Raw genomic sequence first — 16,709 nt, 5'->3', positions numbered from 1 at the left:
TCAGCGGTCAGCTGGTCTAAGCACCTTGTTTTACAGACGGAGAAACAGGCACGAGATGTGAGGTGGCTTGCCCATGTCACCCTGGAGCCCCCGCTCTCCATTCTCCTCATCTGATTCTTGGCCCCCTGTGGACCTTTGTTGACTCTTCTGGCTCCTGAAAGGCATTCCTCTTGCCCAACACCTATAAGCTGGCTGGACTTCTGTCTGTGAGGCCCAGAGCTTTTCCTGCTGGTGTCCCTACTGTGCCAGTTGTATGCTGACAGCCACATCTTGCCCTTAGGCATTGACAAGAACCTTTGAATTGTAGAAAATTACAATTAAAAGGAAAGGCCCAGCTGTGTGGCTCAGTGGTTGAGTGCCGACCTATGAACCAGGAGGTCACAGTGCAATTCCCAGTCAGGGCACATGCCCGGGAATTGAATTGTGATCTCCTGAGTCATAGGTTGATGCTTAACCACTGAGACACACTTGCTAGGCATCCTTTCCTTTCCTTTTATATTTTAAAAAATATATTTTTATTGATTTCAGAGAGGAAGGGAGAAGGAGAGAGACATAGAAACATCAATGATGAGAGAGAATCATTGATTGGCTGCCTACAGCAGGCTCCACATTGGGAATCATGGGAATTTTTTCCCTTTATTTTATTATTTTTTTTCATCACCATTTATTCCCCGTATACCCTCTTCCACCTTCACCCATCCCACCCCGCATGCAATTTCTAACATGTCCCAATGATGAGCATACCTTGAAAATGAGGAAGGTAGGGAAGATGATTTTTGGACTTTTGCTTTTTTGTTATCATTGCTTTCTTATTCTATGGGTTGTTGTATAAGCTGTAATATTCTGTGGCTTAGTGATGAACTGCTAGACAATTCTAGAATTATGAAGCAATAATTGGAATCACATAGCCTGGCAATTTTCTATAGAGTCTACCTCACAAAATGCTGCACAGAGAAAATGACACATTGTTAGAATGCCTTACCAGCACTAATATCAAATACAATATCTATTTGAATGAAGACTAAAGTGCTAAGGACTCAGTAGAGGGCTTGGCACATAAAAGGACATAGTAGGCATTCCATACATAAGTATATTAATAAAGTGTCAATGACAAATTATAAATTTGTTTATTAATTAATAAGGGTGTAACACCCCACCCTGGCAGCTCACAGCAGCATAAAGATACAATAAACTTGAAGAAAACCATTTCAATTTTTTTTCTAGTGACCTCATAAATTTTCAAGTTTGCAAGGCAGGATGGACTGCGGAAGAAACACATGTCATACAATACACACTGCAACAGATTCTCTGATACTTTCATTCTCCCAATTTGAGGTCATGTCCATATACCCATGCTGGAATACTTTGAATCTTAACAAATAGATGCATACTAATTGTAGCCTGCCAAAGCCCTCTCTCCAAAATGATAGCATTCTCCCTCCCCCAATCTCATTAGAAAAATCAGGAGCAAGTTTGACAAAATCTTCAGGCCATTTAGAGAATACAAATGAACAGTAATAGATGATGGGTAAAATCAAAGTCTTCCTTTTCCATTGATTAGAGTAATGTTGGCACAATACCTCTGAGCTACTCAGGAGTGACAACTTGACAATGACACATTGTTTCTCTGTCTGTGACTATAATGCCCTGAATTTAAATACATCATTCTCATAATTTTTTTAATCTTTATTGTTATTAGAGTATTACAGATGTCCCCTTCTTCCCCCGCTACACCCCTCCACTCAATTCTTGCCCCACCACCCTACTGTCTGTGTGAATAGGTAAGATCTTTGATTAATCTCTTCCTACTCCCTATCCCCCTTCCCTCTGAGATTCATCAATCTGTTCAATGCTTCCATTCCTCTGATTGTTTTAGTCACCAGTTTATTTTGTTCATTAGATTTCTTGTTCATTTATTTTGATTTTGATTTAATTGTTGATAGATATGTATTTGTTGCCATTTATTGTTCATATTTTTTATCTATTATTATTATTATTAAATAACTAGAGGCCAAGTGCACGACATTTGTGCACTGGGGGTGGGGTCCCTCAGCCCGGCCTACGCCCTCTCACAATCGGGGACCCCTTGGAGGATGTCTGACTGCCTTGGAGGCAGGCTGCACTCGCCAGCTGTGAGTCCAGCTTCTGGTTGAGCAGTGCTTCCCCTGTGGGAGCACACTGACCACCAGGGGGAAGGTCCTGCTTTGAGCGTCTGCCCCCTGGTGGTCAGTGCGTGTCATAGCAACCAGACATTCCACTGTTGGGTCAATTTGCATATTAGCCTTTTATTATATAGGATACCCTTCAGCATTTCATATAATACTGGTTTGTAGTTGATGAACTCCTTTAGCTTTTTCTTATTTGTGAGGCTCCTTATCTGACCCTCAATTCTAAATGAGAGCTTTGCTGGGTAATCTTGGTTGTAGGTTTTTACTATTCATCGCTTTGAATATTTCTTGCCACTCCCTTCTGGCCTGCAAAGTTTCTGTTGAGAAATCAGCTGACAGTCATATGGGCGCTCCCTTGTGGGTAACTCATTTCTTTTCTCTTGCTCCTTTTAAGATTCTCTCTTTGTCTTTAACCCTTGGCATTTTAATTATGATGTGTCTGGGTATGAGCTCTTTGTGTTCCTCTTGTTTGGGATTCTGTGCTTCCTGGACTTGTAAGTCTATTTCTTTCACCAGATAGGGGAAGATAGTGTCTCCTTACACTATCTTTATATTTTTTTTAATTCTTTTTTCTTTTTGCTCTTGATTGGGTGTGTTTTTGCTTCCTCATATTCCAAATCATTTATTTGATTCTCAGAATCCTCAACCCTTCTGTTGAATACCTGTAAATTGTTCTTTATTTCAGTAACATATGCTTAATTTCTGACAGGTCCTTTTCATGCCTTTGACATTCTCACTAAGATCCTTGAAAGTCTCACTAAGTCCCTTAAGTAACTTTCTAAGCAGATTTTGAACTCTGTATCCAGTAGTTTGCTTGGTTCCATTTTTTTCATTTGTGACATGTCTATTTGTCTCCACATTTTGGCTGCTTCCCTGTGTTTGTTTTTATGTATTAGATACAGCTGTTATGTCTCTTGGAATTGTGTAGTAGGTGTCCTGTAGGGCTCAGTGGCTCAGCCTCCCCAGTCACTTGAGCTGGGCACTATAGGTGGACCCCTGTGTGTGCTCTGTGCACAGTTTTGTAGTTGAGTCTTCAATGCTGTTGGCCTCTCTGGCAGGAATTAACCTCCAAGCCAATTGGCTCTGAGGACCAGCAGCGACTATAGTGAAAGACCTGCTGTGCAGGAGGTGAGGCCCAACTGTGAAGCAAGGCAGGCTGGGACTAGTGCTAGGTCTCAGGTCTTTTATTGATAGGTTTGGAGCAAGAGGTACCAGCTTCAGCTTGTTTGAGAGGTTTTAGTAAAGTCTGAAGCCTGGGCCGTTCATATGGAAACAAACAGCTTGGGAGGAGCTGCAAATTGGATGGGGTGGGGTCTCAAGGAATCACCAGGGTGGAGCAAACAGTGTGGGCCACACTGATATGACTGCCAGTCAGCCCTGGGGCAGGGCAGGTCCCAGCACAGGAACAATGACCCTTGCAAGCACCCCAATTTGGGAGAAAGCCACCCCCAAGTTCCTGCCTCGATGATGCCAGACAGTCCAGTTCCTCCACATATGTGTTTGGGTCTCCCAGAGCTGCGTCAGGTGCTGGAGCTCAGAGGAATGGAGTCTAAGTAAGTTCATGCCCAGCCCTTTAAAAGAAACACCTTGGTCTCCAGCAGCCTCTGTGTCCCTCAGCAACAATCCCCGCTGGTTTTTACAGCCAGTAGTTGTGGAGACTTCTCTTCCCAGCTCTAGAACCCTGGGCTGGGGGGCTGGTGTGGGGCTTGGACCCCTTGCTCCTCTCAGGTGGTCTCCGCAGAGACATCTCTCTCCCAATTCAAAAAAACAGCACACGTGGATGCTGGGCCAGCCCATTACAGGCCTCCATCCCTCCTAACAGTCTCAACATGCTTTCTCCTTTACTTCTCTAGGACTTCCATCCAGCCAGCTTTCAGGCGGTTCGGAATGATGGTTGTTCTGTATTTCAGTTGTAATTTTGATGTGGTTGTGGGAGGCAGCAAGTACAGGTGGTTACCTAGTGCACCATCTTGGTTCTCCCCCTCGTAAATTTTTAAATGTCTTATACCTTCAGTTTTCATATAAAGGTTATGTAAGATTATGCTTGTGTGACAAATAGTCTCTCTTGGAAAAGCCTTCAAGCAGAGAATTTGATAGTGAAAAACCAGAACTTAGTCTTCCAGCTGTAGGATGTATCTTGATTAACCTGATTAAATAAATCTTGCTCTTGGCTAACAGACTTCATCAGGGGTGGGGAACCTTTTCTGCCAAGGGCTATTTAAATATTTATAACATCATTCTCGGGCCATACAAAATTACCAACTTAAAAATTAGTCTGCTATATTTCATCAAACATTTAATTAACTCACACCTACTGCTTTGACAGGGCCAAACCAAATGACTTCAAGGGCCTTACTACAGCCCGCAGGCTGGACGTTCCCCACTGCTGCTTTAAAAAATGATTTTCTCACAGAAGTCTTACATTCTATGCAGTAATTAGGAAAGTGTAGGGGATGTCAGAAGGGGAAAAAAATCAGTCAGGACACATCCTGGAGACCAATTATAAATTAAGAATAAATGGCTGTTGGAAATATCAATTAGTACAAATCATTTTGAAAACAATTTGGCAATGTATCAAAATTTTTTAACTATCCACAATTCTTAACTCTAATTCAAATTCTACAAATCTATCCTAAGGAATTTATTTGAAATGCAAAAAAAATGTTATAGTCGTTACAACATAGAGTAATTAAAAATGGAGAACTACAGAAGTGTACAGCATATAAGAATATTTAAGTTAACTGTGGTAAATCCACTTGAGTAAGTTGTCGTTCTATTTATAAGATATATTGGTTTGTAATCTTTTCTTGTGGTGTATTTTCTAGTTTTGGTATCTGGTAATGGTGGCCTCATAGAATAAGTTAGGAAATCTTCCCTTTTCTGTGTTTCAGATGAGTTTGTAAAGAATTTGTATTCTTTTTTAAATGTTTAGTAAAGCCACCTGGGCTTTTCTTTGTGAATAATTATTTAAATTACTAATTTAATCTCTTTATTTGTTATAAGTCTACCCAGAGTTCTATTTCTTCTTGAGTCAGTTTTGGTAGTTTGTATCTTTTTCTAGGAATTTATCCATTTCATCTAAAATATCTAATTTATTGATATTCAATAAATTATAAGGTTCATAGTATCACCTTATAATTCTTTTGTTTCTATAAAATCAGTAAAAATATCTCCTCTTTTATCCCTAATATTGTAACAGCTTTCCTTTTTTTCCTCTTAGTCTAGCTAATTGTTTACCAATTTTAATAATCTTTGCAAAGAACCAACTTTTGGTTTTGTTGACTTTTCTGTTTTTCTCTTCTCCAGTTTATTAATTTCTGATCTAATCTTTATTATTGTCTTTTACTGCTTGCTTTAGTTTTAGTTTGGTCTGCTTTTCCCAGTGTCTTCAGGTAGAAGGTTAAATTATTGATTTGACATCTTTTTTTATATAGGCATTTTACACCTATAAATTTCCCTCTAACTACTGCCTTAGCTGTTTCCCATAAATTTTGGTATCTTTTGTCTTTATTCTCATTCATCCAAAAATATTTACTATTTCCCTTACAATTTCTTTCTTGATCCCTTGGTTAATTTTGAAAGTGGTATTTTGTTATGTTTTTAATTTTCACATATTTCGGGATTTTCCAAAATATTTTTTATTAATAATTGTTCATTTCATTCCATTGTTATGCATTTGTTAAAGCTGATGCTTCCAAAGACTCTCTTATGATGTGGGAAGGTGCTCTGTTACCATTAAAATAATTGACTCCTTTTTATTAAGCTTTACTAAGTGTCAGGCACTATGATACCAGCTTTTAATACATTATCACATTTAAATACAACTGAGGCTCAGAGATTAAACAACATTCTTAAGGTTATACAGCTCAATTCCAAAGCCCTTTCCCATGATACTTTGCTACGTGTTTTAATAGTAAATAAAAACAACTCAGAATTTTAAATTCCTTAGACTATATAATACAACAAGGTTTAAACAATAAATTTTTTTAAACACAAAAAAATAATATTACTGAAGGTGATTTGTTTCTCAGTAATTTCTATTTTTTACAAATTTTCTCTAAAAAAGGCATGCTTCATTTGTTATTAAAAAAATTACTTTTTCTCTAAAAATATAGGGAAAGTATTTTTAACAAACTAGTCTTTTGTGGTTGTTGTTGTTAATCCTCACCCGTAGATATTTTTCTATTGATTTTTAGGGAGAGGGAAAGACAGAGAGAAACATTGATGTGAGAGAAACACATCAATTGGTCGCCTCCTACACAAGCCCCGACCAGGGCCCAGGGCTGGGGAGAAGCCTGAAACCAAGATACGTGCCCTTGCCTGGAACCAAACCTGGACCGTTGGCCCGCAGGCCAACGCTCTGTCCACTGAGCCAAACTGGCTAGGGCCCAAACGAATCTTTTTAGTTAAGAAAAGAAGTAAACATTAGAGGGGGAAAGAGTTAGAAAAGGAAAATTAAATGGTAGATTTCTTTGAAGTTATGAATACCACTAAAATCTTTTCATTTTTTCTATTCAGATAATGGACCAGAGAGCTGCAAATGTGATATGTACTGTGCAAACATACATACAGCAAATAGCTGAGTGCAACATTTTTATTACCAATGATAAATGGCAAGTAAATCAGATCAGTGGGCATAGAATGAGATAAAATTCATAAGAAAAACAATTTCTGAGAGATAACTGAGGAGAAATCCAATTTAAAAATATTACTCATTTGGCTATGGTTCTTATTCTTCCATTATTCCTCCCCATTTTCTACAGGTGTTTGTTATTCCTCCTAACCCTCCTTCCTTTCTCTGTTTTCCCCAAGTTTCTCTCAATATTTCCAATGGAAATCATACATTTGGTTCATGCATTTATTTGGTGAATAATTATTGAGTATCTACCATGCTCTAGATCCTGATGATACAAAAATGAAAGTGATGTGGTACCTGCTCTGAGATCAAAATGTGGTAGGAAAGAAATATGTAAAAATGAGTGGTATTCACTGTGACAGCCTTACGTAGAACACCAGGGCATAACCCTAAAGATGCCTCAGTGTCCACAAGATGGACAAAGGGGGAAGGATTTCTATAACCGCCACCCACCAAGTAGAGATATAGTAGATATACATTTAGGAGAATACTGGAAGCTAGAAATATATTTTTTGGAAGTGTCATGGTTCTAACTGTGATAAAGAAGAATGACTTAGTTCTCACCTCCTCGGTCACCGATTTGATCTCTTCCAGAACTTCTGATCATTGGAATCATACATAAATGTGCCTTTATGTCTGCCTTCTATCTCTTAGCATACTTTTCAGATTCATCCATGTTGTTGTGTGTATCAGTAATTCAGTTCTTGCTATTGTTGAGTAGTTTTCCACTGTATCAATATACCACAGTTTGTCAGTTTACCTGTTGATAGAGTAGTTTCCAGTTCTGAGTAATTATGGACATTCTTATATACACCTTTCTGTAGACATCTTTTTTTCTCGAGTAAATATTCAGGAGTGAATTTCTCAGTCATAGGCTTAACTTTATAAGAAATTGCTAACCTATTTTTTCAAACTGGCCATTTTGCATTCCCACCAAGAGTTTATATGAGAGTTGCAATTGCTTCACATCCTTACCAACACCTGATATTGTCAGTCTTTTTCATTTTATCCACTCCAGTAGATATGAAGTGGTATCATGCATTGGATTTAATTTGCGCTTCTCTGATGTTTCTTATATGTTTATTGGTCATATACATATCATATGTTGTATTTAATTAAGTTTTTTGCCCATTTTTATTGGATGTTTTTTCTTTTTATTGTTCAAATATAAGGGTTTTTAAATACTCTGAATAAAAATCTTTTGTCACATATATGTATTGTAAATATTGTTTCTCATTTGTGACTTGCCTTTTCATTTTCTTAATGACCTTTTTGAAAAGCAAAAGTTTTTTATTTTAATTAAATCCAATTTACCACTTTTTAAACTTATTATCTGTGCTTTTATGCTCTATCCAAGGAATCTTTGCCTACCTCAGATTATAAATATATTCTATGTTTTCTTCTAGAAATTTTATAGTTTGAGCTTTTATACTTAGGTCTGCAGTCTATCTCTAGATAATTTTAGTGTGTGAGCTATGAATCACAGTTCATTATTATGAAAACATTCAAACATATAAAAATGTAGAAAGAATAGAATTCTGAACTTCTTGTACCTGTTATTCAAATTTAACAATTACCTTGTTTTGTCATTCTGTGTAAGAATATATATATGGTGTCCAAAAAATGTATACACGCACTTTGAATAATTATAAAGGCAGTGTTTATTAAAATACATTTTATTTTCAAAATTGAACTACCAACTGTTAAAATGTGTATACATTTTCGGAGGACATCCTATATATGAGGGGAGATATATATACATCCTAATTTATTATGAAAGGAAGTTCTAGAAATTATGAATTTTTTGTTCTGATCCAGAATTCAGTCAAGAACTACACGTTGCATTCCTTTTTTCCTATGTCCTTAACCTCCTTTAATCTAGAATGGTTCTTTAGGTTTTTATATTTCTCATGACATTGTGATATTTTAAGAGTGGTCTCTTAATATTAATTTGCCTGATTATTTCTTCATGGTTAGCTGCAAGTAATGCATTTTTGGTAGGAATACTACATAAGTAATATTGTGTATTTCTCAGTACTTCCCATCAGGAGGCATATGGTTTGAAGTTTTCCCATTGTTTGGTGATGCTATATTGGATCTCTTGGTTAAGGTAGAAGAAAACTGAAACATACCCAGAGTTAGAAAGTTTTCTGGATGGGAAGGATTAAAGTTGGTCAAGTCACTCACGTGTCTTAAGAACATGGGATTTGAGTGGGAAAAGTAGCAATTTGAAGTTTTTGGTGTTATTTCCTTTCGTTATTTGTGAGTGTGTATTTTATCTTAAGCCAGTTTGCGAATGCCATTACATCTTGGGATCAGGCTGGGCAATTTTATGCCATTTGACCTAACAATTTAGAAATTTCTTCTTGAGTGACAGTGATGTAATATGCTGACTCCTGGTACAGGTGTTCTAATGTCTGTCACAACATGAAAGGTATTCATTTCACAGAGACACAACAGAATCAGATAAACAAGGCATGAGTATCGGATTGATTGCAAGGGTTGGGGGTGAGGGGTTCCTCTCATTCAATTAAAGATAAAAAATATTTAGACCAAATAAAATTGAAAACATGCTGTGATTGTTTCCTCTCAACACGTGGTGTAGAGTTTGGCAAAGGGGTTCCATTTTGTTTTGAGATTCTTTTAATGGCTTTATTGAGACATAATTCACACAGTATACAATTTACCCACCTAAAGTGCACAATGCATTATTTTTAGTATATTCATAGGGTTATGCACTTATCGTTACAATCTAATTTTAAAACGTTCTATCTCCCCTAAAGTAAACACCCTACCCATTACTTGTCACTTCCCACTCCCATAATTCCCTACCTTCAATCCTGTTCATAGCCTGTTACATTGAAATACTTTTTATTTTCTTACATTATTATAAGAATAAGTACAAAGGACAGAGCCCTGAAAAACATAAATGGGTATTCAAAAATTGTAGCAGGGTAAACCACAAAGATATTATTGAAGCAATAGCATCTGATGGATTTTTAAAAAGCATTGCCAAGCAAGGAAGCTGTGGGAATAATGACAGATTATGTTATCACTTAAGAAAGACAAAAGCTTTTTAAATATAAAGACAAATGATTTTAAATGTAAACTTGAAGCAGGCTCTGGTTACAGAACCTCATTTTTCTCATAACAACAACAAATATTGGCAAATTCAGATCCCGACTTCACTGCTCACCAACTGTGTGACTCTGGACAAGTAACAGAAGATTTGTAAACTTCAGTTTCTTCTTTTGTAATATGAGAACAATGATGGTACCAACCTCGTAAAGTTAGTGTGGAGGTTAGCACATGTAGAGCTTTGCAACCAACCTTGGCACATAATAGTTGCTCAATAAACACTAGCTGTTGTTGTTTTATCACTTTTGTTCATAAGAGCTCAAAAATTCAGCTCAAATTCCAAAATGGAATTCTTAGATATGCCAACTTGCCACGTGATTGGTATTTTTAAAATCTCTATTCAAAAAAGTTTCCTGCCATAAAAGCAATGGATGGGAATTTAAGATACTGTAATATTGAGAGAAAAAAATTTACCTTGATCAGGTATAATTGATAGCGCTGTAAACCAGCCTTCAGTTGCTTTAGAGCCATGTGTTCTGTAACTAGTAAAAGTGCTAATTTATTATTCTCACCTAACTCTGGTATAACAGATTTTCCTTTTCTAAATTTAAAGAAAATCTAACAGCAACAAAAATCTTATATAATGGCATTAAACATATCTAATAAAAAATAGTGGTAGAACATCATAAACCACATATAACCTCTTATAGTTGAAATGTTGAAATAAGTAAGACCCTAAATGTGTGACGTTTAAACCTGTGTGAACTGAAGTTGTGATTTGATTTTGTGTCCATAAATGTAACCTCCAATGATTCCATTACTTTTCTTTAACTCCAACACAAAATGGTTTTGGGTAATAAGACTATGTTAGATGATTTTCTTTTTGAGGAATTGTTATGTATTTTCTGTTCTTTTACAAGTGTGGTGCTAAATATTATGTCCCAATCAGATGACTCATGATGCACAACATTTTGATACTTGGGAAATGTTAACACATTACAGCCCCTGCTTTGAAAAGATAAAAGAATTAATCACAGGCGACACATGTTCATTTTCCTTTGACCCCGTGAGACAATTTAAATGATGTGGTTTGCACGTGGCCCCATATTGTCTCTCAAGGCTTCCTTCATTGTCCATCTGTGTCTACATTTTAACCCCAGGCTATACTCATCTTGGCATTGTTTTGTATTTGCATGAAAATTTGTAAAAATTTTTTTTGCATGACAAGTCATCCATACTGTTGAAGTTAAATGTCTAACATATCTTGCAATGTCACGTGTCATTAATTCTTACATGATATTTTTTTCTTTTATTTTCAGTCACTGAAGTTTAAATATGCTTGAAATGTAAAAGTGGCATGAAACTGGAGTGATGCAAGAATATTTAATGTTCCTTTAAGAACTTGTCATTTTTTAGTTGGAAAAATTGGGGGGTGGGGGAGGCTAATTCCCATCCTTGTCTTTGGACACCAATTCTCAATTACAAATTATGATAAAACCATATTGAACCTAAGTGCTGTCGACAGAGTAATAAATTCTGAAGTGATACTTCTTTTTGTCCCCTGAGAATGTTTCTGGTTCTAGAATATTAAGTATAAAATATGTCCCTTCATTTCAGAAATTACTAAATATCTGATTTAATGTTTTTCTTCAAGCCTTCTTAATGATACATAAAATTAAGCTCTCCCAACTTTGGTGAAAGTTTCTAGTAACTGAAAAAGTAATGAATGGCTCACTAACTGACAGCACCAACATTTTAGTACTTTCACGTTTCCTAAATGAACATGACGACCAAAACGGATGTTGATGTAGAAGTGCATGAATATACAAGTAAAATAAGTTATTTACACCATTTTCTCAGGCTTCAAATCTGTAAAGACCCATAATTGATTCATACCTATGGACCCAAATACATGCATATAAACAAGTGCTTTTCTTCCAAGCAGTCGCCTTGCTGGCTCTACCAGCTGCCATTGAGAAGACTGATTTAGAATACTCCTTGTTGAGTTACCCTCGGAGTCTATTACATTCCCTGCAATACCTAAATGGTAATATGTCTTGTTCCTTGAAGAGTGACCCTGAGAGCCAAATCAGTCAAGTAAGGATGGAAGTCAAGCTGGCAAAACGTTTTTTTAATGATAAGTGAACTTACTAAGACCTGTGTGGTTATAAAATGACTGTGAGCACATTTCCCAAAGAAGAGCCCCAGAAAGCATTTTCCATAATAGCAACGATGGGAATAAATGAAAACTCTTCAAGGAGTCTTCTAGGCAGGCGTCTGATAGTCACTTGAATAAAAAAGTTCTAGTACAGGTATAAATTATTATTTTTAATCCAGCCTCATTGAAGCTACTGGAGTGGTTTACATTTTTAAGGACAGTCTTTCTTCAATGATATTTTATCATATCAGAATATAGATAAGTAGCTGTGATAGCTCCCTTGCTTGCATGAATATCAAGTTGATACCTAGTTAGCAACAATTTTAACAGATTTTGGTTGACTGAGTCACCAGCTAGCTCTCTGATATTGGCAAGAGACTCAACCTGTCTGTACCTCTGGCCCCCTGTCTACAAATGAAGGCTTGGTCTAATTATCTTTAAAATCACTTATGAATGAAAATGTTGTAGTTATTTATCTGTGTGTGAAACAGCTATAATTATCATGTCATAAATCTATATACTTTTCTGTGTGGTTTTAATTAAATCTAAGTTAAAGTAATTCAAAAAGACAAGTTATTTAAAAAGACACCTAGATATCTATGTGTCTAGTATCCTAATAAAGTCTTTTCTACCCGATGATGATAATGATAAAGATAACATTTGATTAGCACTTTACATTTCCACTGCCTTACATGAGTCTCACAACTTAAGAGCTTCTCTCATTATCTGCATTATGTTGATGAAGAAGATACTGAGGTTCAGAGAGATTCAGTCTAAGGTCATGGATTGGCAAGTCATAGAGCTGGACAGAGACAGAGCTTCCAATTCAATACTCTTTCTATTATCATTCAGCTACAACCAGTTTTTTCATTAGGATACAACTTTTCCAAGGTGTCATCACTCAGAATTTACACTCCTTGAAAGTAGAATCTGCCTCTAGGGACCTGCTGGCGCCTCCTTCGACTATCCCTTGCGTCACTACAGCTCTCTCTGCTTTTACAAACTAGTTGTTTTGTCAGCATGAGTGTGACAACAATTAGACGTCCCCTGTTTTTGCCCCATGCCTTTTCTCCTTCACAGTCATTCAATGACAAGCGTAAAAAGAGCTTCATCTTTTCACGAAAATTCCCATTCTACAAGAACAAGGAGCAGAGTGAGCAGGAAACCAGTGATCCTGAACGTAAGTAGATTCTCAAAGAGAATGTCACCTGCAACACAAGAGAAAAAAAAATCCTTCACCGGCAACACGCATGATGTAGGCTCTCCCACGCCACACGCCCAGGCAAACAAACACGGCAGGCAGGCAGGCAGGTCAGGGCTTACTGCTGTGACCAGTGTTTGGCTGCAGTCTGGATCCTTCCCTTCGAGTGGCTCTTCTTTGCAGGATGCGTTGGAGAGGGGCTTGAGGATGCTGGGACTTGGCTTCCTTAGAGCATTTATCTGTGACCAGGACTGGGTCTGGTTTGCCTTTTCTCTCATGCAACTCTCTAGGGCTTGAGATGACTTCTATTCTGGACAGAAGTATTATATTCCATTGCCACTTGCATTTTTTGGAATGCTAGCTAATTGGAAGTGATTAAATTCCCTATATTGATAACAAGCATTTGTTCACTCTTTCACTGCCAGTGACTACTAAACTCCTGCTGAGCAGTGAGCTTGTATTGGTGGGTATGAAATCTAAGAACTGGTCATGAAAGGTGGAGTGAATCATTGCTCTAAGTGGTATTTTTTGTGGCAATGTGGACAGTGGGCAAAAATGTCATCCGCTGAATCTTTCTCTTTTTTGTAACAATCATCTGCTCAAAACTTTTGAGTTATTTTACAAATTCTGGAGTCTCAGCCCAGGGAGTTTGGGGCGAAAGCTGTTTCAAAATAAGAGAGATTGGGATCCAGATTGCTTAGGCAACGCGGTCTGTCATGGTAGTATCCATTTCAACTCCACTGACTTCTTCCTTCCTCTTCCGCGGCTGTTCTTCCTCTCTCATTGCTCTCTCTGGGGACTTCCATGCAGGACATCCCCGGATTAGGTGACGACGGTTATGGAACAAAGACTCTGAGTAAGTTCCCAGGAATGGTCACTGGAACTTTCCTTTTCTTTTCCCTTCCTTTTGAGTTTGGCTTTTGTTCCTTTACTTGAGGGCCTTCTACTCCTAGCATGCACAAGATACGAGTTTTATTTGTTACGTAGCTGTGAATGCTCCTACAAAGTAATTTTCAACCGTTTTGCTCTGCATGTCAGCATTTAAAAGCCAAGTGTGTCGTCAGGCACTGTAACTTCTGTTGCGATTCACACCTTCCCTTTCTGACCGTGTGTTATGGCCAACATGGTCCTGCTGCCAACTATGGCATCCCTTGCCCTGCAGCCTAATTTCTCCCAGAGAGCAAGGAGCCATGTTGAGGGAAAGGGCAAGCTAAATGTTCTAGAACAGGAAGGCGGAAATATACTTTATGTCCTTTCTTCTGCCTTTTCACCCAGACCTTGCCAAATTTGATAATTGGCTTGTACTTGGCTATTAGTAAAGGAGCTGTTTTATAGTCAAAAGGAACATGCATTCTCAAAGTGTAAATATTAAGCTATTTGATATTCCATGACTAATTCTTTGTTATTAACGTTGATTGCTTTTTTTTCTGACTTTCAGTGGTCCTGCTTGAAATGTTTGTATGATAAAAGTTTTAGACATGTGTTAATATGTTATTCTATTAGTGATGTATTAGCTTAGTTGTGTTACATAACAGGTCTTCATTTTATAGTGGAAAACTAAATATATTAAACCTTTAAATCATTTAGTTATTAATGCCTTTATCTGTGTTTCATTGCACTGAGCAATAACAAATAATCTTGTATATTAATACACTATGCTATGATTTTTCTTTCTTTAGTACTAACTTCATTGTGTAGGCACCAGTGAAATAAGAACAGTTTTGTGTCTTTTGCAACTGTATCACATGTTCAATTTTTGTTTGTTTTGTTTTAATTTAATAGCTATAAGCAATATTTTTAGAAGCTGATCATTTCATTTGTATAAAACAAAATAACATTGAGCTGAACTTTGTTTTCAAGAGCTGTTTATATAACCCTGCCTAATGATACCCTTCATCCTTCAAATTGTTACTTTGGATTTTTTTCTTTTTTAGTTACATATACAGAAAACAAAATCTGATCAAGAATAAACTACTGATCTCCTTAAAGATGAAAACTTTATCTTTGAGTCTCTATAGGGAACAGGTCATGAAATTTTTCTTGAATTAACAGCAGCAATTCAAATATTAATTTTAACATTATCTGGATAGCATCAAGTACCACCAGAGAGAGTTTCTAAATTTTCCATTGGGGGGGGGGGGGAGGGGAGGAAAATATTTCAATGCATTGCTAATAAATGAACATCACTAATAAGTAGTTGCTATAGTGTCAAAAATATGAGTGATGCCCTTTTAAATCTAGAAAGTGCAAATGTTTTCTTACTCTAAAAAATTGAACAGATTTCAGTAGCATCATTCACCAATTAATACTTTTGTTAGCCATAATTTGGACTTTTGCTGGAACACGTTTTTAATTTCCTTTTACCTACAAAAATTCTGTTATACAATGTCTTGATGCTGAGACTGTTAAATAAAACACTGCATGGTCCTAAATTTCTCCATAGATAGTGTAGCTTCACTCTGAGTTACTTAAGAAGTAAAAGTCAGAAGCAAACAAACAAAAAGAATGAAATAGGCAGGAGATAAGTGAGCTTGGTAAAAAAACAAACCCTTTTTCCCAATTCAAAGTATTTAAAATAATCGTGTGCATTCAGATAAACCATTGTTGGGTATATGCCCTGGCTTTTTTCAGTAATAGAAACTGATTCATCCACACTGCTTTCCCTAGTGCGCTACCTAAATTAGCGATGCAGTGCTGGTCATACATCAATTCAGAGAGAAATGATTCACGTGACTTTAACCCATACTTTGATTTTTATTCGATTCATGCGCAAACTAATCCATCCTGGGTGTGCTAAATAACTCAATCATAGGAATCATTTCACAGTGTTTATATATGTATCATTGCATTGTATACTTTAAAGGTATTATAATTTTATTTGTCAGTTATACCTCAGTAAAGCTAAATAAAACTAATCCATTCAATTGACAAGAATCTATATCAAATACTTTTAAGCACATCTTTACCATTAGAGAATGATGTTATGTATTCTTTTCCTTTTTCTAAAAATGCACAATAGTTATCACTGTTTAAAAAGCTAAAGTTATTAATAAGCTTCAGAAATCTAATAGTCACATATGCTTCATTTAATTTAACTGATATACAAAGCAGTCAATAAGTTGATGAATTATCTTCTATAATTTAATACACAGTACAGATGAAAGGATATGATTTTGGAAATAAAAGCTCTAATTCTGGCTTATACATCCCTGTTATGTGAGGTAAACTGTGTGTGTTTGCTTTTTTTAAAGTAATATCACTGTATAAGCAAGTCATTCAACATGAATTCAAAACATCCTTCATTCCAGGACCTGCTTGGTATCAGCTCACTTATCTCCTGCCTGTTTCATCCTTCCAGAAACTAGTAACTATCCAAAGAAGAATCTTAAAATACAAACAATGAATTATAGAACTAATTCATGAATCATTTTTCGATGACTCATTTCTTCCTCCAAGATCTTCTATTCA

General features: G+C 36.5%; 1 protein-coding gene across 11 annotated transcripts in view; it reads left to right on the top strand.

The window, feature by feature from the left end:
- DLG2 (discs large MAGUK scaffold protein 2) overlaps positions 1–16,709 on the top strand; it is a gene marked incomplete at its 5' end in the record, with an annotated part of 1,947,716 nt that overhangs the window by 1,907,689 nt on the left and 23,318 nt on the right. For 7 of the 11 annotated variants that reach the window (XM_081100118.1, XM_081100117.1, XM_081100121.1 and 4 more), the window contains one exon: positions 14,052–14,097. In XM_081100118.1, the coding sequence (XP_080956244.1) occupies positions 14,052–14,097 (46 nt within the window). Of the gene's footprint in view, positions 1–13,120; positions 13,221–14,051; positions 14,098–16,709 lie in introns of all 11 variants that reach the window. The other 4 variants (XM_081100123.1, XM_081100115.1, XM_081100116.1 and 1 more) reach the window with 1 other exon arrangement.

Source organism: Myotis nattereri (genome assembly GCF_964212035.1).
Source record: "Myotis nattereri genome assembly, chromosome: 9".
Taxonomy (NCBI): domain Eukaryota; kingdom Metazoa; phylum Chordata; class Mammalia; order Chiroptera; family Vespertilionidae; genus Myotis; species Myotis nattereri.
Note: the sequence above shows the minus strand (reverse complement) of the source record. Positions and strands in the feature narration are given on the sequence as shown.